At 46.3% G+C, this 25298-nt stretch overlaps 1 protein-coding gene across 1 annotated transcript in view; it reads left to right on the top strand.

Moving 5' to 3' along the window:
* Nucleotides 1-24063, top strand: part of TEAD1 (TEA domain transcription factor 1) — a gene marked incomplete at its 5' end in the record, with an annotated part of 306477 nt that extends 282414 nt beyond the window's left edge. Inside the window, 4 exon segments of the mRNA XM_082270285.1 lie at nt 6768-6941; nt 17094-17234; nt 17356-17508; nt 23533-24063. Coding sequence (XP_082126411.1) covers nt 6768-6941; nt 17094-17234; nt 17356-17508; nt 23533-23646 — 582 coding nt within the window. The 3' untranslated portion in view covers nt 23647-24063.
* Nucleotides 24064-25298: the final 1235 nt, after the last annotated feature.

The following is a 25298-nucleotide window of genomic DNA, read 5'->3' as shown; positions in this document are numbered from 1 at the left end:
ATTTACGCAGTACTGTACATTTACATTAGTCCTTACCTTCAAGGATCTTAGTCTAGTTATGACTAAGGCCTCATAGGCTAAAACACGTCAACTGATCTTATCAGAATTTGTGTTCTGTGGTTCCTGAATAAAGATGAAGATTTTTTAAGAGCAGCTACCGGTGTACAGATTATCTTTCTCCATCTCGCACTCCAGTTCTGCTGTACAGGGACTATTGCACAAACAATTTTACGCAGTACTGTACATTTATAATAGTCCTTACCTTCAAGGTACTTACAATCTAGTTATGACTAAGGCCTCATAGGCTGAAACGCGTCAGCTGATCTGATCAACAGGTGTGTTCTGTAGTTCCTGAATATAGATGACATTTTTTTTAAGAGCAACTACCGGAGTGCAGATCATCTTTCTACATATGCACTCAGTTAAATGGCTGTGGATCGGGCACCCGGGAGCTCTTTTACTGGTGAGCTGTATGGGTAGTAGCACTGCTCCCTCTGTTTGCAGTGTGAGATGGAGCAGCAGCACAAGGAGCCAATCAGTTAATGTGCTGACAATAAGCATGCTGATAGGAGGAGAGAGCAGAATGACAGGTAGGCGAGCTCATCTCTGTGCTACCGCTATGAATAGGCTGGAGGCGTCTCATACTGGAAAGGAAGTACTGCAGGGGAGAAGCTCTGGACTGAAAATATTGCAACAAAAATTGTTATATTGTATCTTGTGGACTATTCATTTTTTTTGCGTTTTTTCTTTAATGGACTATTAATGTTTTATTTTGTTGTTTTTGGCTAACATTCTGCTTTGAGGCAGAAATATACCATGTGTGGGTTTTTTTTTTACACACTATAAAAAGCACAGGATACTAATTTGGATGTTTTGTTAATCATAAGCTAATACAAGCTGCAGCCAAGGCTTCCATAAGAGGAAGTATAGGATTTCCTAATGAGAGATCACGTTAACGAAGTCAAATTGATTTTCTGGCCATGTAAGGCGAGTGCTGGAAGTGGGAGAAGCTGTGGAAATGGCTCAGTTTGGTTTCTCTAATGTATTTCACACTGTATGGTGCAGCAGCTAATCTATAAATGAGGAGGATTTGTTCTGGATTCCTGCGTTTGTTTGTGTAGAGGGGGGGGGGGGGGGGTTATGTACAGGGACTGAGACGGCTGATGGAACCTGGGGCCTTATTCATAAAAGTGTCTGACTTACAAATGTACATCAGCCTGGTTCTAACTACAAAGGGTTATTGTGATTGGTTGTTCGGGGTCAGAGGCGTAACTAGAGCCTTCAGGGCCCCGGTGCAAGAAACCATGAAGGGACCCCTGGCCGGGGCCCTTCTCTTCAAGCCTGGGGCTCTTCCCACTTATCCTGGGGCCCTTTACTCTCGTTGCTGGACCCTTTCACAAGTTCTGCAGTGGGCCCCCTTCCTGCCATCTTGGGGCCTCCCCACGGTGGTTGAATTCCAGGGCCCGGTTGCAAGTGTGACCTTTGCGATCCTGGAAGTTCACCCACTGGTGTCAGTATTTTTTTTTAGGTATTTTAATTGTATTATTTTTTATCATTTTATTTTTATTTTTTTTACAATGTCACTGACTATGACTCTGTCTATGCAGAAATGGAAGGAGCTGGTAAATTACATATTTACCGACTCCTTCCTGGTTCTCTTTTGTGACACATCCCCTGCAGCAGCCGGCAGGAGAGGGGAGGGAGCACAGTGGGGGGGGGGGGGGCAGCACAGTAGCAGAAGAGGGAACCAGGGGAGCACACAGGGGCCCAGAGACAGCAGAACACTAGTGAACTGGATAGGAGGAGTGGCAGGGGCAGCATACAGAGGAACCAGTCTCCTCCAGTTTTCTCCTGTAGCTACAGGAGGAAAAAGGAGGACAGTGATTTCTCTACATGCTGCCCCTCCCCCCCTCCTATCCAGGTGTACAGGGGAGCCGCACAGACTCTCTGGAGCATGGGGCCCGGTTGCATTTGCAACCCCTGTAGTTACGCCCCTGTTCAGGGTCAACAGACAGATTGTTTTCTCCATGTTGGTGCGACGAGTGCACTCCATGTGTAGGGCAGCGCATTCATGTCAATGTACGCAAAAAATCCAGATCAGAAACACTTTTTTAAAAACGCGGCACACCAAACCACATGGTGCTGCAGCACTATGTGGTTTGGCTGCACATTAGCAGATGCATAGGGTGTCATTAACACATAATGGCACCGCTGCCCGTCTGCTAAAGGGCAGCGAGGTTCTCTGCATGCCGAGAGAGTGTGTGATTTTTGCATACTACACACTCCAAAAAATAAAGTACAATAATAAAGTTATTATTAAAAAGTAGTTGAAGTACACAGGGAGTGTGTAGTACATCCTGTCCTGCCCTATTGACACTCCCCCCCCCCCCCCAGCACTTTCCAGCAATTCCCTACTGTGGAAATGAAAGCCGGGATTTGTAGAAAACAGTGTTTGTAAACATTGTTCAGCTTCTTGGTAGAGCGATACAAGGTAACATTAAGATGGGGACGCACTGCAAGTTTTGTCCAGTTTTTGATGAGCTGGCCAAAATTCACTTTGTGGGTGGCTCTGCCTGACCCCTCCCACCCAACATACTTTATTAAGAAAATTGAAGGAGGCGGGCCATGTGCAGTCACTGTTCAGGCATACTGTCGCTGGAAAAAATTTGGCGATTCGGCACTGCATTACTTTACCTGACAATTGCGCGGGCGTGTGACGCTGTACATAAATAATTTTTTTTTTTTTTCCACAAATTGATCTGTCTTTTGGTGACATTTTGATCACTTCTGTGTTTATTTTTTGCAATATAAACAAAAAACGACGACAATTTTGAAAAAAACACCTTTTTTTTTTTTCCTTTCTGCTATAAAACCTATCCTATACAAAAATTTAAAAAAATCAAATCTAATCAGTTTAGGCCAATATGTATTCTGCTACATGTTTTTGGTTAAAAAGAAATACTAATAAGCGTATATTGATTGGTTTGCGCAAAGGTTATCGCGTCTACAAACTATAGAATATATTTTTGGAATTATTTATTTTTTAACTAGTAATGGTGGCGATCAGCGAGTTATAGCGGGACTGTGGTATTGTGGTGGACAAATCAGACCCCCAACTGATACTTTTGACACTTGATCCTAATACAGTGATCAGTGCTAAAAAAATATGCACTGTCAGTGTACTAATGACCTTGGCAGGGAAGGGCTTAACATCAGGGGTAATCAAAGGGTTATCTGTGTTACTAGCCAGTGTTTTAGGTGTAGTGTGGGAGGTGCTTTTACTAGGGGAAGGAATAGATCCTAGTCACTGCTTTGCAAAAACACAGGATCCATGCCTTCCCTACTGACAGAACGGCGATCTGCCTTGTTTATATAGGCAGTCTGTCGTTCTGCATGTGTACCGAAGGATCAGCGGATGCCAGCAGACATTGAGTCCGCAAGACCCATTGATCGGCTCCTGCTGTGTAAAATCACAGCAGGAGCGAGCCGGCGGCGGCACGCACTCGCACCTGACACCTGAAAGTGCAGGATCATTATATATATATATATGTGTGATCCTGTGCACTGTGTCTGCCCTGTAGCAAAAAAACCTGCTTTAGGGCGGTCAGCAACTTGTTAAAGTAAGCCTCTGCTTTGCACATGTAGAGTAAAGCATCACATTTGCTGTAACAGCCCCCCCCCCCCCCGATAGCAGCAAAAATATCACTCCTTTACTCCCCTACCCCTCCATTCAGAGTGTAGAAAATGCCCTTTAATACTTCAAGGTATGGAGGAGCATGTAAGCTCTCTGATTGGCCTAGTACTGTCACATGATAGAATGAGAGATCTTTGCTCTGTGTAAGCTCCACCTAGAGTGACTCACAGGGCTTCCTTTCCTTGGAAAGGCATATACTATATTGCCACAAACATGGTGGATAGTGGTGGCCCGTCCATTGGGGGGCACAGGGGCCCCCCCTTTTCATGCGTCCGGTACTCTAATCTACATGCAAGGCGCCGGACGCATGGGTTCAAATAGGGGATGTTTTCTTTTTTTTTTTAAGCACGTGATTAGAGCAAGAGGCTCTTATAGGCTTCAAAAAAAGGGTGGGCTCAGGGTGCAGAGCACTGTGCCCTGAGCCCACCCAGTTGTATGACAATAGCAAATGAAAGATGACTATTATCACACTGACTCTCCTCCCAGCCAATCAGGAAGCGGGTCGTGAGACCCCTTTCCTGATTGGCTAAAAAGAGAAGTGATTTTACTGGCCATTAGCCAGGAAGAGGAAGCGGACGTACAGCTGGAGGAGACTCACAGCTGCTCGGGGAAGGAGCAGGTAAGGTTGCTGGCTGGGCGGGCCAGCAGGCCGGCCGGCCGGCCGTCCCGGGAGTGGGTGGTAGATTTGATGGCCGGCCCACCGGGAGGAGGGGTGTTGGTTTTTTCCGCTCCCCCAAATTTTCATTCACCGACCGCCACTGACGGATATTAGGGCCGGGTTAACAAATATGCGAATTGAATACGGAGGAATTTGCATGACATGAGAGTCTGATTAAGTCTCAATGGAGCCGATTCACACATGTCCGGGTCAGCCGCGATCCAGGTTGAAAAAGAGTCTGGTGCGTGTTTAGGTCTGATTCAGGTGCAAATTCAGGCTAAAATTTGGACCTTAATCGCCCCTGAACCAGTGTACAGGAACGCACGGGACTCCAGGCGCAAACCCTTGGCCGCACATGTGTGAACCCGGCCTGAAGTGAACCTGTTGCTTCCTCCAGCATGGGTAAAGAATGGGTTCACTTTAAGTCTTCCTGGCTTCCTTCTGTGCTCTTTAGCCTTGCTTTTTTCCCCCTCCAGCAGGATGGTTTATTCCCATTGTCCTGGGATGCGGCACAAAGCTGCTGTTTGGATACAGTGGAATGCTATGCACAAAGCAGAGCGAAGTCCTACCCAAGGACAGAAGAAATAACTGAGAAAAAGAAATCTGTAAAAAGCAGGCGGCCATTGAAAAAGCTGTGCGTATCTTAAATCACGTAATAGGAGTTATACAAACCGATTGATTGCGTTAAGCGAAGGTCATCGAGGGAATAGAAAGTGTCTAACTATCTGAAATCTGGGAGTAAAGAAAGGGAAGTTTAATAAATAGCAACACGTTTGTGTCTGTGGAAAAATAGTCCCATTCAGCCGATCTGTCCATTCTTCTCCTTGCTGTGATGGTGGCTCTGTCAACATAACAGACCAGGATAATAGACCAATACTGCAAAACTGTTACACAAAGGGTATTCAGTATGTTCATGCACAGAGCAAACGTAAAGAATAGGAACTCGCAGCAACCAGAAATCATCTCTTCAAGACCCATTGAACCCTCGTTTTTTAAGTGTGTTAAGAACATTCCAGGGTCATCAAAACAAGTCTTGTTTTCTTTCTAAACCAGTCACAGAGTGCCAGCAGGCTTTAGAGAGAGAGACCCTTGTGTGGAAGCAATGGTCTCTCTGCAGAGGTCAGACACACCCCCTGTTGAGACCTATGCAATTTGTGAAGAACATGCTCACTGCTAACTGAAGATCTCTAAGTCACCAAAGGGGTGTGTTGGACCTCACACAGAAAGCAAGGGCGCTTCTCTGCAGCATGCTGGTAAAAAGCTGGTGCGCAGTCATGTTGGAACAGGAAAGGGCCATCCCCAAACTGTTCCCACAAAGTTGGGAGCATGAAATTGTCCAAAATGTCTTGGTATGCTGACGCCCTTCACTGGAACTAAGGGGCCAAGCCCAACCCCTGAAAAACAACCCCACACCATAATCCCCCTCTTCACCAAATGATTTGGACCATTGCACAAAGCAAGGACCATAAAGACATGGATGAGCGAGTTTGGAGTGGAGAAACTTGGGGTGTTCATAGTCCTGAACTCAACCCAATAGAACACCTTTGGGATGAATTAGAGTGGATACTGCGAGCCAGGCCTTCTCGTCCAACATCAGTGCCTGACGTCCCAAATGCTCTCCTGGAAGAATGGGGAAACATTCCCATAGACACTCCTAACCCTTGTGGACAGCCTTCCCAGAAGAATTGAAGCTGTTATAGCTGCAAAGGGTGGACCAATCCAATATTGAACCCTACAGACTAAGACTGGGATGCCATTAAAGTCTGTGTGTGTGTGTAAAGGCAGGCACCCCAATACTTTTGGAATGTGTGTGTATATATATATATATATATATATATATATATATATATATATATATATATATATGTATAATTATTTTATTTATGTTTATTTTTTATATATATATATATATATATATAATATATATATATATCCAAGAAAAGCATATAGCATTAAATGTGTTTAAAGGTGCAAATTGACACAATTTGATAAAAAAAAGTTTTTATTAATTACAGTTAAAATTGAAAGATATATACATACATACATAATACAAATTCTGAGCATGTAATGTATACTCATCTATTCATATATGTATACTCATGCATATAAAACATTATATGTTTCTATATAATCTTTTTAGCATAGGCGGGTAGGATTCATTTCTGGTCCATTTTTTGTCTATGGTGGAATTAGGTGTATGTAGCATCAGATGTATTGTGTATGCTTAGTGAATGCATGCTAAGTAATGTGTAAGTGTAACACTTGTAGAGGGAGAGAATGAAATGCAGTGACTGGCCGATCGATAATGTGAAATAGGGAAGGTGTAGTATGTATAGCTCTGGGGAAAGCCGGGAGCTGCCATAACACGGTGTGGAGATGTAGGAATATTGATCACCATGTCCTCTTCTATTACAGTACAACAAACACCTCTTTGTGCACATCGGACAAGCAAACCACTCGTACAGCGACCCTCTGCTCGAGTCTGTAGACATCCGCCAAATTTACGACAAGTTTCCAGAGAAGAAAGGGGGCTTAAAGGAGCTGTTTGGGAAGGGGCCGCAGAATGCCTTCTTCTTAGTAAAGTTCTGGGTGAGTGACACTATTCTCGTCATAATAATCCATTATATATACTTACTACAGTACAGCACATGGTAAGTGTCAATGTGGTATCTATGACGTTGGAACAAAGGAGGAGGAAGTGATAACTGATCATATTTAGTGATTTCATTCAAGTCATTGTGTATCATTACAAACACATGTATCACATCATACAATCAGGAGCTGAGGCCCCGCCAACCTCCAGCACCCCACAATTGGCCCATTCCAATGATAGGTGGCTTTGCTGAGTAATTGGGGCAGGAAGGGGGCTGTTCTGAGCTTTTTTACTGGTGATGCTGGTTGCAATTTGCATACGCATTACAAGGTAGACAAAACCGCATACTGCATCTCTAGGTGTTGGCTTCCAGTAGCTGCTGATGGCCTACTGTCTCACTTTAACAGTGGTGGCCCGCTTTCCTTGATGGGGGCTTCAGCTGTTGCCCTTGGCATCACTAAAGGGCCCGCACATAGCACTAAGTAAATATATTAGTGTCAGAGACAGCAGGTAGACAACCTATAGTCAAGGACTGTGGACGTAATACAAGAGATGCCTGAGAGTGTGGACATAATACAGGAGCTGATCAGAGACTGCAGATATGGTACAGGAGCTGGTCAGAGACTGCAGAGGTGGTACAGGAGATGGTCGGAGACTGCAGACGTGGTACAGGAGATGGTCAGAGACTGCAGACGTGGTACAGGAGATGGTCAGAGACTGCAGACGTGGTACAGGAGATGGTCGGAGACTGCAGACGTGGTACAGGAGATGGTCGGAGACTGCAGACGTGGTAGAGGAGATGGTCGGAGACTGCAGACGTGGTAGAGGAGATGGTCGGAGACTGCAGACGTGGTAGAGGAGATGGTCGGAGACTGCAGACGTGGTACAGGTGATGGTCGGAGACTGCAGACGTGGTACAGGTGATGGTCGGAGACTGCAGACGTGGTACAGGTGATGGTCGGAGACTGCAGACGTGGTACAGGTGATGGTCAGAGACTGCAGACGTGGTACAGGTGATGGTCAGAGACTGCAGACGTGGTACAGGAGATGGTCAGAGACTGCAGACGTGGTACAGGAGATGGTCAGAGACTGCAGACATGGTACAGGAGATGTCTAGAAGTCATTACTATAACAGGGCTAAAGGGACACAGATTAGTATCTGCAAGTCTGCATGAAAGGCAGACAGACAGTGCCAAAGGACCACAGGCTGGACGTGGGCCGCATCACCATTACTGTTCCCCTCAAAGGGCCAGCTGAATCTGTAAGACTATATAAATTTATCAACAAATGTTTTTTTTCTCAGAATAGGTGCAGAAAATCAACCAGGCCCCACCCCAGAGTTCAGGGGTGTGCTGTGTAGAGTCCAAAGTTCAGAGGTTCCCCAATGCAGACCCTTGGGGGATGCCCCCATGGCCACCAGGGATGGCAATCAGGGCTCAGGGAGCCTGCCAGTGGTGCCCTACCCATCAGTGCTGCCCACCAGTGCCCATCATTGCCATCTATCAGTGCCGCCCACCAGTGCCCATTATTGCCCATCAGTGCCGCCTATCAGTGCCCACCAATGCTGCATATCAGTTCTACCTAAAAGTGCCACCCCATCAGTGCCTGTCAGTGCGGCCTCATCAGTGCAGGAAAAAAATGTATCGATTTACAAAATTTTATAACCTAAACAAAAAAACTTTTTTTTTTTTTTCAAACTTTTCGGTCTTTTATTTGTGTAGCAAAACGAAAAATCCTTGCGGTGATCAAATGCCACCAAAAGAAAGCTCTATTTGTGGGGAAAAAAAATGACATCAATGTGGTTTAGGTACAGTGTTGCATGACCGCGCAATTGTCATTCAAAATGCAACAGTGCTCAAAGCTGAAAATTGGCCTGGCCGGGAAGGGGGAAAAGTGCCCGGTATTTAAGTGGTTAAAAGTTCACGTACCCAAAAAGCTTGCAAAAATAGGAGAGGTTTTTTTGATGATAGTGCACACTTTAAAAGCAGTCTCATGGTAATCACTGGCCCTTTAAGAAGAGGCAAACAGATCTGTGACCCTGTAATAGCAGTCGCTGTAATCTGTCTGACTCTTGACCCTCTGGTAGCCATCACGGGTACTTTGATTTAAGGGCAGTGAATCCTTGTACTGTCCAGCAGTCCTTTGCAACACTCCAGTGTAAAAGATTCCTTGTAGATATCTACAGACAGCCATCTTCTTGCCCAGCTTCCCCTGAATAAACACCCTGGGGGGGGGGGGGGGCAGCTAAAGTCCTGGGCCTCCAGCACATGCCAAGGCCCAAAAAAAGAGAACGTTCTACAACAGGGGTCGGAAACCTCCGGCTGTTTTGGAACTAGAAGCCCTATGAGGCATTGAAAGACAGCCCCAGGCATGATGGGATTTCTAGTTTCTGCAAACCTGGAGTGCCCAGGTTGACTACCTCTGCCACGAAATGACATACTGGACAGTCTGGAAAGGTGCTGCAAACATTTATCATCTCCCCCAATCCACATCACCGAACAAACTCCTCACCGATAGTTTAGGCCAGGCAGAAATTCTTAACTCCAATAATTGTTGGGTAACTGGAAACTGCTCGACAGTAGCAGACCGAAGCAATCAATGCACTGAGATTAGGAGGACCAGCAGAGCCCAGAAGATGTAATCAAAGCTCAGGCTGATTACAGCCTTGCAACAGAAACACTACATTTAATTAGGGACAGTCCAGCTTAGAGCGGGGTCCCGACAAACCATTAGCACTCCTTCCAAGCATTGCATCACTCTGTCCCCGGCCTCCATCTGCAGCACACAGAGGAGACCTCCCCAGTCTGTGTGGCTGGAGCATATGGAGTTCAAATGATAAAACACCAGACACTTGGACACACATGTGCTTTATGTGGGCGTCAAGGGGTTAACGGGCCATAAGGGACCAAATAAGAGAAGTTGGTTGTTTATGTAAAGTGTGTGCAATCTCTAACACACTGCGGCTTAAGTCCTGCCGTATTTTCTGTCCGGACAAGTTCGCTTTAACTGCCCACATTTAAAAGCTGAGGCTCGCCTGTAAACTCCTCAGACGGTTATTGAAACAACGGACTTTGACTTGTGCTATTTTTGTCAGAAGCAAAAGAAAACAATCGTTTTCTACTTCTCATTAAATCCCGTTGAGACTTGTATAGTAATGACAATAGGATTCTCTGTGGTTTGATGCCCCCTAGTGGTGCCTTTCCTTTTTTTTCTTTTTCCATTCTATGCTGACAGAAGGCTTGATGTATTGTATTAGTAATAAAAAAAGAATACTCTTCCCTGGTTTAGATTCTCTGCTTCCTACCCCCCTCCCCTGGATTGGAGGTGTTCCCCCTCCTCGCAAGTCTCTGGTTTAAAGTCGCTGCCCCCAAATCGCTGGTTTTGAATTCGCCCCCCCCCCCCTTTTTGGAGTTGCTCTTGCCCCTCTCCTAGTTTGGAGTCGCCCTTGCCCCTCTCCTGGTTTGGAGTCGCCCTTGCCCCTCTCCTGGTTTGGAGTCGCCCTTGCCCCTCTCCTGGTTTGGAGACGCCCTTGCCCCTCTCCTGGTTTGGAGTCGCCCTTGCCCCTCTCCTGGTTTGGAGTCGCCCTTGCCCCTCTCCTGGTTTGGAGTCGCCCTTGCCCCTCTCCTGGTTTGGAGTCGCCCTTGCCCCTCTCCTGGTTTGGAGTCGCCCTTGCCCCTCTCCTGGTTTGGAGTCGCCCTTGCCCCTCTCCTGGTTTGGAGTCGCCCTTGCCCCTCTCCTGGTTTGGAGTCGCCCTTGCCCCTCTCCTGGTTTGGAGTCGCCCTTGCCCCTCTCCTGGCTTGGAGTCGCCCTTGCCCCTCTCCTGGCTTGGAGTCGCCCTTGCCCCTCTCCTGGCTTGGAGTCGCCCCATCACCCCCCCCCCCCTCAGGTTTTGAGTCGCCCCTTCACCCCCACCTCCTCAGGTTTGGTGTCGCTTCCTCACACACCCCCCACCCCCTGGGGTTGGAGTCGCTCCTCCTCCTTCCCAGGTATATAGTCTCTTCCCCATCATCCTCCCCTGGTTTGTAGTTGCCTCTTCTTCCCCTGATTTGGAGTCACTCTACCTTAACCATCAGTTATATTGAAATGGTTATATTTTGAGGCCTCTAAGATTAAGCCCTACATGGGTGAAACATGTTAGAGGTGCTTTCCTGAGGGGTGGAGAACCATTTGAAGCCATTTTGTGACTCACTATATTGGCGTGCAGTTATGGGAAACATTTGTGGCTATATGGACGGGCTTGACGTGCTCTTATCAGGACTCAGCGCTAGTGATCAACCGATATCGGTTTTTCATTGCTGATACCGATATTTTGGCCATTGCATATCGGTATCGGCCGATATGGGCCGATATTGTGAACATTTAAAGTTTTGCAAAATAAACACAATGTTCGACAAAAATCGGTTACTAAATCCTTTGGTCTTTGGTGGGTGGCTGACTGGCACCCTGTGGTGGGTGGGTGGCTGGCTGGCACCCTTTGGTGGCTGGCTGGCACCCTTTGGTGGCTGGCACCTTTTGGTGGCTGGCTGGCACCCTGTGGTGGGTGGGTGGCACCCTGTGGTGGGTGGGTGGCTGGCTGGCTAGCACCCTGTGGTGGGTGGCTGGCTAGCACCCTTTGGTGGCTGGCTGGCACCCTTTGGTGGCTGGCTGGCACCCTTTGGTATTCCATGTCCTTAGTCTGCTTGTCTTCAGCAAACTATTTGCAGGCTTTTTTGTGCATCATCTTTAGAAGAGGCTTCCTTCTGGGGCGACAGCCATGCAGACCAATTTGATGCAGTGTGCGGCGTATGGTCTGAGCACTGACAGGCTGACCCCCCACCCCTTCAACCTCTGCAGCAATGCTGGCAGCACTCATAGTTCTATTTCCCAAAGACAACCTCTGGATATGACGCTGAGCATGTGCCCTCAACTTCTTTGGTCGACCATGGCGAGGCCTGTTCTGAGTGGAACCTGTCCTGTTAAACTGCTGTATGGTCTTGGCCACTGTGCTGCAGCTCAGTTTCAGCGTCTTGGCAATCTTTTTTGACCAGTATGAGAGAGTGAGAGCGATGACACCAAATTTAACACACCTGCTCCCCATTCACACCTGAGACCTTGTAACACTAATGAGTCACATGACTCTGGGGAGGGAAAATGGCTAATTGGGCCCAATTTGGACATTTTCACTTAGGGGTGTACTCACTTTTGTTGCCAGCAGTTTAGACATTAATGGCCGTGTGTTATTTTGAGGGGGCAGCAAATTTACACTGTTATACAAGCTGTACACTCACTACTTTACATTGTAGCAAAGTGTAATTTCTTCAGTGTTGTCACATGGAAAGATAGAATAAAATATTTACAAAAAATGTGAGGGGTGTACTAACTTTTGTGAGATACTGTGTGTGTGTGTGTGTGTGTGTGTGTGTGTGTGTGTGTGTGTGTGTGTGTATGTATGTATGTATGTATGTATGTATATATATATATATATATATATAATATAGAGAGAGAGTTAGCCCCTGGGTGCCAGCCCTTAGTAGGAGGGGCCGTTTATCATGATGACATCAATGGCAGCCCATACTAATTGCTCCCAATCATTGTTAGTTGACCATGAGCTGTAGGTGGCAGGTTGGCCACAGTTCTGAGGGTGCCAATGGAGGGTTAATTTATGGCATTAATTCTGTAATAGGTTGCATTTTGACCGCCATAACATCAACCTTGAATTCTGTGGATGATATTTCCTGAGCAAAACCTATCGTCGGAGGTGTGTGGGGTCCGCTATCTCCCGTCTCTCTCTGTTAGAACAGTCATTATCACCCGATTCCTCCCAGCTCGCCCACACTCTACAGGTTACCAGATGTGTGTTTTATAGACGCAATGGGCAGCCCCATCAATCAATATGTCTTAAGCATGGAAGAATCTAACACATTTTAAATGGTGTTCCATTTCTCTCTGTATAAATTGCCCATCAGCTGTCTCTGTGTAAAGTGTCTTCGTATCAAAAGAAGTGGGAGATGTACTGTGCCGCAATTACCTGGTAATGGCAGAGAGCCATAATTGGGCCATAGGTGAGATGTACAGCATGCAGTCCTATGGCTAAGCACACGGCCTCCTTTGTGTAGGACATTCACCACAGCATGAGAAATCCCACCACTACTTCTAACCAACTTGGGGTATTTTTAGCCTACTTTGGCTTTTTGTGTCTTCTAAGAGAAGATCTTTTTACTCGAGATGGGGCAGAAACAAGAATTTAATGGCGAAATTGTATTTTTAAAGCCAAATATATATGGGAATATTATTTTATACCATCCTTTCTCAACCTTTTTACCCCAGGGAACCCTTGAAATAATTTTTAAGTCCTGGGGAAACACCTGCTAAAAAAAAAAAAATTCATCCAGGGTTTGTCAGAAAATGCCCCTTAAATTGGCGTTCAGTGGGAAGAATGCCCCTTAAGTTGGCGGTCGGTGGGAAGAATGCCCCTTACGTTGGCGGTCGGTGGGAAGAACGCCCCTTGCGTTGGCGGTCGGTGAGAAGAGTGCCCCCTACGTTGGCGGTCGGGGGGAAGAAGGCCCCTTACGTTGGCGGTCGGTGGGAAGAAGGCCCCTTACGTTGGCGGTCGGTGAGAAGAAGGTCCCCTACGTTGGCGGTCGGTGGGAAGAAGGCCCCCTACATTGGCGGTCGGTGGGAAGAAGGCCCCCTACGTTGGCGGTCGGTGAGAAGAGTGCCCCCTACGTTGGCGGTCGGTGGGAAGAACGCCCCTTGCGTTGGCGGTCGGTGAGAAGAGTGTCCCCTACGCTGGTGGTCGGTGGGAAGAAGGCCCCTTACGTTGGCGGTCGGTGAGAAGAGTGTCCCCTACGTTGGCGGTCGGTGGGAAGAAGGCCCCTTACGTTGGTGGTCGGTGAGAAGAGGGCCCCCTACGTTGGCGGTCAGTGGGAAGAACGCCCCTTGCGTTGGCGGTCGGTGAGAAGAGTGCCCCCTACGTTGGCGGTCGGAAAGAAGGCCCCTTACGTTGGCAGTCGGTGGGAAGAATGCCCCGGTCGGTGGTAAGAGTGCCCCTTACGTTGGTGGTAAGAGTGCCCCTTACGTTGGCGGTCGGTGGTAAGAGTGCCCCTTACGTTGGCGGTCGGTGGTAAGAGTGCCCCTTACGTTGGCGGTCGGTGGTAAGAGTGCCCCTTACGTTGGCGGTCGGTGGTAAGAGTGCCCCTTACGTTGGCGGTCGGTGGTAAGAGTGCCCCTTGCTTTGGCGGTCGGTGGTAAGAGTGCCCCTTGCTTTGGCGGTCGGTGGTAAGATTGCCCCTTGCATTGGCGGTCGGTGGTAAGAGTGCCCCTTGCATTGGCGGTCGGTGGTAAGAGTGCCCCTTGCGTTGGCGGTCGGTGGTAAGAGTGCCCCTTGCGTTGGCGGTCGGTGGTAAGAGTGCCCCTTATGTTGGCGGTCGGTGGTAAGAGTGCCCCTTATGTTGGCGGTCGGTGGTAAGAGTGCCCCTTACGTTGGCGGTCGGTGGTAAGAGTGCCCCTTACGTTGGCGGTCGGTGGTAAGAGTGCCCCTTACGTTGGCGGTCGGTGGTAAGAGTGCCCCTTACGTTGGCGGTCGGTGGTAAGAGTGCCCCTTACGTTGGCGGTCGGTGGTAAGAGTGCCCCTTACGTTGGCGGTCGGTGGTAAGAGTGCCCCTTACGTTGGCGGTCGGTGGTAAGAGTGCCCCTTACGTTGGCGGTCGGTGGTAAGAGTGCCCCTTGCGTTGGTCGGTTGGAGGAATGCCCCCCCCCTCCCCTCTTACTGTGGTAATATAAAGATAGTCAGGGGTCATGCTGCTGGCTCTGCCAAGTGGCATCGGACCTGGAACTCTACGGTTCAAGGAACCCCTAGCAACTTCTAAAGCAGCTATTCTCAACCAGTGTTCCTCCTGAGATTGCCAGGTGTTCCTCAAACTGTCGCTGACTGACCTGCATAGTTTCAAAGCCAGTTGGCAAAGCCATCTGCATGACACCAGAAATTGTTTAATCTGTAAGGGTTGCATTGTGACCAGCACTGTACACGGAGAATTTTTCCCATTGACCACCAGTATTGGTTTCTCCAAAATCTGAAAATGATTTTAAAGGGGTTCCTCTGGGTAAAAAGTTTGAGAAACCTTCCCTTGACTATGGAGAGATTTCTTCCTCCTACCTGTTGTGTTTTCAGGACAGGAAGTAAAGAGAAATCCCCCTTCCCCAGCAGGACATAGAGTGCAAAAAATAAACTGGCAGGTTTAAACCCTTCCTGCTCCATCCAAAGCTAAAAAAAAAGTCTAAAGATATAGCTAATATACCTGCAGTCAATTAAAATCGTGTCTCCTGTCCTGCCAGGAAGGGCTGTGCTGTGTAGCACAGCTGTGTAAATCTTAGACATGGATGGAACAAACATTTTTTGGCAGATAATACAGTTCTCAAATGTGTATTTTGATTTTTTTTCCTGGAGTTAATCTTTAAAGGAAGCTTACGATTCTTGTAGATCTAATTATGAAGATTAGGTCTGTGGGTACATATGGATATACATTTACCCCGTACCTGCTTACCCCAAACTAGAACGACTTGCTTATCAGAATCCCTTTTGGATATCGGCTCTTTTTTGTATTTTTCCACCACTACATGAAAGGCCTCTTCTCAGCTACTATGTGCACAAACAACTTCTAATATAAATTTGTACTGCTGGTCCTCCCAACATTATATAAGCTTTCTATACTAGTCTCAGATTATGAACTTTAACCGGCAGGGCTGCATTTCTGTATAACTCGCCATAAAACAATACAGATCTCAATGATTCTGTACCTGAGTGTGAAATAGTTATACAGCGCCCCCTGCTGACCAGAACTCTGGTACTACAATACTCCTGCACGTGGATTGGCCTTCTTCGCTGCCATAGTGATACATTTTGTGTTTAGATTAAAAGCCGCACTCCAGACCTAGGATAAAACATAGCCGTTTAATGCAGTCACACTTTCTATACAAATATTAAAGGTGTATTTTGTTTTATATAACTACTATTCATATAGGAATCGATTTTTAAATCAGACATTGCATGGTCTGCCCATCTTGCATGCCCCACCCCACCTCATGTAAAAAATGCAAATTGGAAGCAATAAATCACATAGATACTGTAGAAAATTATATATATATATAATTTATATTCCAGTGGTTGCCACTGCACACATATCAGAGATAGAAAATGGGAGCGGGTGCACAGCAAAGACTGTATTGCATATCAGGACGTTCTGAGGAAGACCAGCTTGTGCCTCGTGGAAATAAAACCTTCATTGTGCATTCACCTTTCAAGAGCTGTGAGTGTCACTCTCTCATTTGCTCTTTTGGAATATATATATATATATAAAGGGATCGACCGTTTTTTCATTACCGATATTTTGGTCATCGCGTATCAGTATCGGGGACTGGTGTAACACTACCCCCGCAGGAGCTGCTGCTAGTTTGGGCCTATTTCCGCAGGCACACACAGCATTTTCAGCATTCTTCCTTCAATAATTAGTCTAGGGGTTTCTTTTAGGGTTTTTATTGAACAGAACTTGGATAGGAGTGGGGAGCAATGGGATAACTGTAGAACTTGAGGACTGCTAGGCTTCTGGCTGCACTGTACAAAAGATGCTGTCTTGCACACCTCCTGGCTGTATTGCACCTTCTGGTGGGACAAATCACCCCAGTCTCTTCTCCTCTGGGAAGCAGGATCAAGTCCTAGAATGCTTGGGCCTTCTCACACCCACTCTCCTGCCTCTCCACAGTCTCTGATCCAAGCTCTCTTCGATAGGTCCCCCAGCTAAGCTTAGCTGGAACCTCAATATCTTCAAAAAGGCTCCTCTCTCTCTCTCTCTACCCTGGGGGCAGGGCCCCAGCACAAGGATCTCCTCCGAAAGGCTGGACCCTGGAACTCTGCTCCCTGGGTGCAAGGCCTCAGAATATTTATGACTTTCCCTTCACCTTCTGGGCACACCTCCCCAGGGATTGGCTGAAGTTCCATAAATATTCAGGCGGCCTGGGAGACTCTGAACAGCCCCAAGCAATCAACCCCTGCTCCACTGTTTATAGAGGAGCTAACTACATTTATCGAACAGCCTACTTTAGAAAAATCTCATGCTAGCTATTGTGATGATCTAAAACTGTTACTAAATATAAATTCTGTCCTCTTTATACAGGCGGACTTAAACTGTAATATCCAGGACGATGCCGGGGCATTCTACGGTGTAACGAGTCAGTACGAAAGCTCGGAAAACATGACCATCACCTGCTCAACTAAAGTCTGTTCGTTTGGGAAACAAGTGGTGGAGAAAGTGGAGGTACGGCATGACGTGTGTCACACATGCAGAGAATGGTGTACGTTGTGCGGGGTCATGCTTCAGATGATTGGATCTGACCGTTTTATATTTATCTTTAGATCTTTCTCTTTTGTGTTTATAGACAGAATATGCAAGGTTTGAAAACGGCCGATTCGTGTATAGGATAAACCGCTCTCCAATGTGTGAATATATGATCAACTTTATCCACAAGCTGAAGCACTTACCGGAGAAGTACATGATGAACAGCGTATTGGAAAACTTTACTATTTTGTTGGTATGAAATTTCTTTAATAACAAATGCAGGATCTATACAATCCTTCGCCACGTCCAAACTATGGCCCTCCAGCTGTTCAGGAACTACAATTCCCATCATGCATAGTTATGTCTCTGAATGTCAGAGATTTACAATGTCTCATGGGAATTGTAGTTCCTGAACAGCTGGAGGGCCATAGTTTGGATACCAAAGAAACTTCCTGCGAAAGCCTGACCCCCCCCCCCCCCCCCATCCTACCGACACCTACCTGTCAGGCACTCACCCGCTTGCTCCTTTCTTTATCATAAACGCCACCAATATACCCGGTGTTGGAGCCTAGAAAAGGCGGAGACATCACCCATCTGTCATGCCTATAGTTGTACATTTTATTAATAAATATTGTTTTAAAAAGTATTTCTCTTTCGTTCATCGACAGACACAGCTCTCCATAAATCATAACTACTGGGTTATATTGCCTCATCCAGGAGTAGGACTAGGCAGAACAAAAAAAACCTGGCTACGCCCTCAGCTTGATATACAAACCCCCTCTCTGCTCTAGGTAATCAGTTGTAATCTGTCTAGTCAGGAATAAGGACCTAGGCTCCCGGCTGGGATCTCTGGTCCTAGCATGTTTTTCTCCTTTCTTTTACATCTTTTTTGGTTTATCTCTCGGGAGAGCTACAATCAACTGCCGGGCTGGGCGACAGGCTGGATAATCTAGATCCAGTGGTCCCCCCACCCAAGCCAGCAAGCGCGTGCAGACCGCAGCTACACACTAGGTTTGACGCAACATAGCCTGATGGACCGCGAGTTAAACGTCTCGCGGGGTCGCATACAGTTCCTTGGCCAACATCTCCTCTACTCCGATGGCGAGGGTTCTGTCTGGAGAGTTACCCTCACAATGGAATGGTAAATACAGTCTCACCCCCCCCCTCCCCTTTTGGGGCTTTTTTGGGGTGGACGCAGGTAACCTCCAGGTACGGTCAGACCTGCCTTGCAGGTTTCCTCCTCCCATCCTTAAATCACTCAGTGAGCTGGGCATTCCCCACTCCCTTTCCTCCCTGTCTGCACCTGGACTCTGATGGGGGTACCAGGGCAGAGAATGCAGTGGAGACCCCTGGGGTCTCTCCCGCTATCCCTACTCTGTAAGGTTCCTGGGATAGTGTGTGTCCTGCCCTGGTAGTCTGGAGGGGTCCCAGTGTAGGAGACCCCTAGGTGCATGCCCTACTGTTTGAAGTGTGGGTATAGTGCAGGGGGGTCCCAGTGCAGAGACTGGTGCAGAGTGCACAGCAGAGTCTCCCCAAACGTGTGTCCTACCTTCTTGCTGGGGTCCCCTTGCAGAGGGTGCAGTGTTACAGAGCGTGCAGGGAAGATCCTGGCAGCATGCTTCAGCATTTGTAGCTGATGGTGGCCATTTTCCCTTAGTCTGGCTGGTCTGTAGTTAGCGGTCATGTTTGTGTAGTCCAATGATGTCATGGGGGCCATTTTCCCTTAGTCCGGGAGACACTGGAGAGGACCGAAGCCTCGTGGGGATGCCAAAGCTCCTCTTCTTCCTCAGTTTTCTCTTCCTATGCCTGGGACATATGAACAGGGATGGCGTCCTTGATGATGCTGGGTTCGAATTCATGGCGCTCCTCCGGTCGGTAGGGTGAGTCCTTGTGGGTCCCTGTTATCTCTCTCTCTGCTGATAGGTACCCTGAGCCTTGAGGGGATCCTTTAGTGGTGCCAAAATATAATTTTTTTTTTGTATAATTTTGTAGGATGCGGCTGATGGAGCCATGGGCGTGGCTGTGTCGTTTGGTACGCATAAGTCACCTCGTACTCCAAAGGTGTTTCCTTATGTGCCTTATTTTGTCAGGTTTTTCTGAAAGGAATGGGAACGACCGAAATGACCCTTTGTGGTCCCCAAACATTTTGCTGTACGTTACCCTTTTAATGAGTCACTTTTAAAAACGTGGACTAGTTCACCAGTGGTGGACCCTCCTGTTTTCAGTTGAATAAAGCAACCATGATCCCAGTAGAGGAATCCCCCTCCTTTAAGGACCTGGCTGACAGGAAAGCGGAGGTTGTGGCACGCAGCATGTTTACTATGGCTGGTTCAACATTGCGGCCAGTCTTTGTCTCAGTCCCTAACTGAATGGGCCAAGCTTTTGCGCCAGGGCCTGGGGGGTGAGCAGGTCCCCACTTCTTATGGTAATTTAGAGGACCAGTTGGTCCATAGGCTGCAATTTATTTATGATGCAGCTTTGGATATAGCTCCTGGTGCTGCCCAAACTTTCTGTTTCAGCGGTGGTGATTGGGGTGCATACTGTGGCTTAAAAATTGGTGCGCTGTGTCCGTCGAATGAAAAAGAAAATGGGATTTTTGCACTTACCTTAAAATCCATTTCTCTGAGTTCATCGACGGAGGCAGCACCCACCCCTCTATGGAGTATACTGCTTGCTACTAAACTGATTACCTAGAGCAGAGAGTGGGGGTATTTACCAAGCTGAGGACGGCCCATGGGCGTAGCCAGGTTTTTTTTGTTCTGCCAAGTCCTACTCCTGGAGGAGGCAATATAACCCAGCAGTTATGATTTATGGAGCGCTATGTCCGTCAAACTCTTAGAAATGGATTTTATGGTAAGTACAAAAATCCCATTTTTAGCCCTTTTGTTTCCAGAACTATTTTTGTGGTGGTTTTTGGCACACTTGCTTAACCCCTTCCTGCCTAAGGGCAAAATCAATCCAAATGCTTAAGCAGAATTTTGCAAATTTGACATGTTTTAGTAAAACCATACATATTATCACAGCTACTTTGTGCATCCAGGTGGATTATACCTGTTTATTTTTTCAGGACAAATTGGACTTTAATTTGGTGGTAAATGGTAATGGATATCTCCTGATGATAATAAAAAAAAATAATAATTAAAGTAAAACTGGCCCAAAATAGTAGCAAAAATGTTTGTTTTTTTTTGTTAAACTTGGCTGTATATTTCTTGCTACTACTATAACCTACCACCAAAGAACAAACCAAAAAAAATTCTCCTGCTCCTGACGATTGCAGCGATACCTTATATGTGTGTGTTATTTTTTGTTTATATCCATTGTACAGCCCAGAAAGAATAATGCTAACCCTGGCACTGACCTACCGTGTTTCCCCGAAAATAAGACCTACCCTGAAAATAAGACCTACTGTTTTTTTCCGAGAGGGTTGCAATATAAGCCTTACCCTGAAAATAAGTCCTAGTTTAGTGTCTGTAAAATTCTAGAATCCACTTTATTACTGTTTTATATAATATGTCCAATGTGTGTTTCTGTAATCTAATAGTGTGAAATACCTTTGGTACAGCGCCGCTCAGTGCTCAGCTGATTCCCCGCTCTGCTCTTCTCCTCTTCTCCTAGCGGTTAGTGGGGGATCTCAGCCCTTCCCCTCAGAGCGGGTCACAGAAGCGCCGAGCATTATATTATGCTAGTGGGAAATACATTTGTTACAGCGCCGCCTGGCGCTTCCGTGGCCCCCAGCTGTCAGCGGGTAGAAGAGAAGGAAGAGCAGCGGGAAATCAGCTGAGCGCCGAGCGGCGCTGTACCAAAGGTATGTCACACTATTATAATATAATGCTTGGCGCTTCTGTGACTCCCTCTGAGGGGAGGGGCTGAGATTCCCTATTGACAGCTATGAGAAGAGAAGGAGCAGAGCGCGGATTAGCTGAGCGGTGCTGTACTGAAGGTATTTCACACTATTAAATTACAGAAACACACATTGGACATTATATAAAACAGTTATAAAGTGGATTCTAGGATTTTACAAACCCTAAACTAGGTTCACACAGGGGTATCCTGACAGGCAGGGAGGGAGATAAGACCTACCCCTAAAATAAGCTCTACTGTGTCTTTTGGTGCCAAAATTAATATAAGACCCGGGCTTATTTTTGGGGAAACATGGTAAGTCAAACTTTGATCTAGGTATTTTTTCCAATTTTTTTTTTCTCTCTGCAAGGAGAGTGTTTACAGGGTCTCTCCTTCATTCACAGAGAGAGAGAGAAACACAGGGGCAGGCTTCACAGTGACTGATCACTGTGGTAGCCAATCGGAGGCTACCAAAACGATCAGGTGACCCGGGTCAGGAATTCCAGGTCCCGATCGTTAGTACGGGGCCCGGGGCTCTCAGACCCTGAGTTGGGAGCGTGCTGTGCAGCACAAAGGGAGATAGACATATATGTGGCCCCCCGGAAAAAAGCCCAGTGCAGTGAGTGTTACATCGATGTCAAGGGGTTAAAAAAATAATTTTAGGCCTGAAAATTGCAAAAAAAACACCCAAAACATTATATTTTCTGAAAGCAGACCCCTTAGAAAATAAAATGGTGGTAGTTTACAGCTTTAATTTGTACGCAATATTAGTGCAAGGGTCTAGGAAACATAACATTTCTGTAAAATGAGAAGAGGGAGTCCCTAGACAGCTGATGATCTTGGGCACATCACTGGATCGGGAGGGAGCTCAGGGTAAGTATTGGGGGGGTTGGGGTGGAAGCAGCATACAGAGGGTTTGCATGAAGGTAAAAAAAAATCCTTGAGACAACCACTTTAATCCCACTTTAAATTGGTTATAACAGTTCATTGTTTTTCTTTAAAATAACAAATATGCTATACTTGCCTGCTCTGTGTATTAGTTTGCACAGAGCAGCCCAGATCCTCCTCTTCCTGCCCCCCCCCCAGCTCTCTGGGCTTCTTCCTGTGAGTGCTGATTGCCCCCAAAGCAAGCTGCATCCTCTGGGGGCCACTCATGCATGCTTGCTCCCGAGCTGGGGCATAGCTCAGTCCCGCCCCCTGCTCCCGCCTCACTGGCTGTGATTGATAGCAGCGGAAGCCAATGAGGAGAGGGACCTGGGAGAGACTTGGCTCTAGTGCTCATCTCTGGATCGGGATCAGCTAAGAATTTGGGGGTTGCACAAAAGGTTTTTTACTTTCATGCATCTTTAGCCTTTACAATCACTTTAACTGCTTGCCGACCGCCGAATGACTATTTACGGCGGCAGTCGGCCCCTCCTGGGCAAAACGATGTAGGGCTATGTCGCTCGCCCACGAGCCTCTAGGGGGCGAGCCTCCGCTCGTTCCCTGCCTTCCCTGCGAGAGTTACCAGCGGCTCTGATGTCACTTGCGATCTCCCGCTGGAGAGGGAGAAAGGCAGGCGGCTGATGTAAACAAAGCCGCCTGTCATTCTCCCTGGTGTAACTGCAGAGACTATACAATCCTGCTATGTAGGATCGTATGTCTCTGTGGTTACATCACAAGCCATGCCCCTTGACAGTTAGGATCACGCCCCTAGGGACACACTTAACCCCTTGATCTCTAATAAAGTTAACCCCTTCCCTGCCAGTGTCATTTTTACAGTAACAGTGCATATTTATAGCACTGATTACTGTAGTAACGTCACTGGTACCCCCAAAAGTGTCATTGTCAGTCAAGGGTCCGATCTGTCCACCGCAATGTCGCAGTACCGCAAAAAAAATCGCAGATCGCCGCCATTACTAGTGGAAAAAAAAAAAAACAATAAAAATGACAAAAATCTTTCCCGTAGTTAGTAGACGCAATAACTTTTGCGCAAACCAATCAAAATACGCTTATTGCGATTTATTTATTTTTTTTACCAAACATATGTAGCAGAAAACAAATTGGCCTAAAATGTTAAAAAATTTTGATTTTTACATTTTTTTTGGGGGAATTTCATATAAAAAATTTTAAAAATATTGTTATTTTTTTCAAAATTGTCGCTCTTTTTTTGTTTTTGTTTGTAGCGCAAAAAGTAAAAATCGCACAGGTGATCAAACACCACCAAAAGAAAGCCCTGTTTGTGGGGAAAAAAGAACGTCAATTTCATTTGGGTACAGCGTTGCACGACCGCGCAATTGTCCGTTAAATTCACGCAGTGCCGAATCGCAAATAGGCCCTGGTCTTTGAGCAGCCAAATCCTCCGGGGCTTAAGTGGTTAAGTTCTACTTTAACACAATGCTGTACCGTATTTCCATTTAACAGTTCTCTCTCTTTTTTTTTTTTTTTTTTTTTTTAGGTGGTAACAAACAGGGATACACAAGACACACTACTGTGCATGGCGTGTGTATTCGAAGTTTCAAACAGTGAACACGGAGCACAACATCACATCTACAGACTGGTGAAAGAATGAATGAAGTTTCTGACCCCCCCATCCCCCCACTCCATATATCCCGTGTAGACAAACACTAAAAAAAAAAAAAACTTCACAATGGACACTGACTAAAACCTCAACACTAGCGGCAGCGCCTAAAGCCCACCCAACGTTTCTCTCTGCTCTGTTTATTTCAATGGCGTCATTGCTAATTTGTTTATAAATTAATTGTAGCTGTGAAACATTACAGTTTGTAAAGATTTCTTAAAAAATGGGGAAAAAAAAAAGTAAAAAAAAAAAAAAAAAGAAAACAAATGTTGGGGAAAACGCGTTGTTGCCTTGCAGAGCAATCGCGCAGCGCGGTTATCCAGCAGTGACACAGTTAAATGGTGCCACAGCTACTTAAAGTAGTCTCTGTCTGTGATCGCTTATCATAAAACAAAAATCAAATCACCGATTTTTCTCTATTTAAAAAAAAAAAAAAAGCCTTTAATTTTTTTTTTTTTTTGGAAAACAAAAAAAATGCTTGGACAGTACAAGCAAGATACATTTAAAATGTATGAATGTAAACAGACGTTTTTAAAAGTTAACCTTTTTTTAACTACCTGAGGGAAATGCATACAGACGAATGTAATTCTCTAAGTTATTTTAAGGAATTTTTTTTTTTTCTGTTTTAAACCAAATGATATATGCTTCAGATGTGCCTGAAATGAGGCGGGAGGATTTTTTTTTTTCATGTTTTTTTTTTTGTTTTAGGTTTAGTCCACAACACTATTTTTAAAACCGGTACAGCAATTTAAACCAGCCCTTGTAGAAAAAAAAAAAAGATATTTAGTATATTCAAATGTAACGTACTGTACTAATTCAGAGATTTTAGAATAGAGAAACAAAGATGGCTTATTTTGCAATAAATTGACTTTTGGTTATTTTAACTTGCAAAAAAAAAAAAAGTCCTTTTTTTGTCTCTTTTTAGATGTTTTATATTTAATTTTAACAGAATGGAGTGAATTTAAGTCTGCTGTAAATCTGTTTTCCTGATATAAAAAAATTTGCACAAACGCAGGACGCAAATCTATATTTGTAACGAAAGCACCAGGACTACCAGTTTTTTATGGACCTTCAGACCCCGTTCACACTGGGGCGATCCGGCTTGCCGGGGCGACCTCACAGGTCGCGGTGCGCAGCTCGCACAGCAACCTTGGAGCGGCCGGCACGGACTTCATAACATTGAAGTCTATGCAGGTCGCTCCAGGTCGCCCCAAAGAAGCTCTGGACCCTTTTTCTAAGTCGGAGCGACTTGTGTCGCTCCTATTAGAACGGGTCCACAGCTTCTCTATGGCAGGCGACCTGTCAGGCGACCAGGTCGCCTGACAGGTCGCCCCAGTGTGAACGGGGTCTAAGTCCACACCACTGAACTGCCCTTCAGTCAGCGTGTGCTCCATCTGGGCCCCGCAGGCTTCTCCGAATCCCTTCCATCTGTTTGGTGTAACCATGTATAGGGCAGAGGCATTGGTTGGCTACCTCCTTCCTACTTGTTTAGCCATTCAGCTTCCCAAGAGAATCTTATGTTTCAAAAAAGACCGCTCTCTGTCATATGGGGTATCCCTATATTGGGGCCCCCAGAACAGACTAAACTAAGGTTGAGAGCACCACAGGTTTGTAAGTAAGTTTGGCAGGGCAGAGGCGTAACT

This window comes from Pelophylax lessonae (assembly GCF_965119305.1).
Source record: "Pelophylax lessonae genome assembly, chromosome: 10".
Taxonomy (NCBI): Eukaryota; Metazoa; Chordata; class Amphibia; order Anura; family Ranidae; genus Pelophylax; species Pelophylax lessonae.
This window is presented reverse-complemented; position numbering and strand designations above follow the sequence as displayed.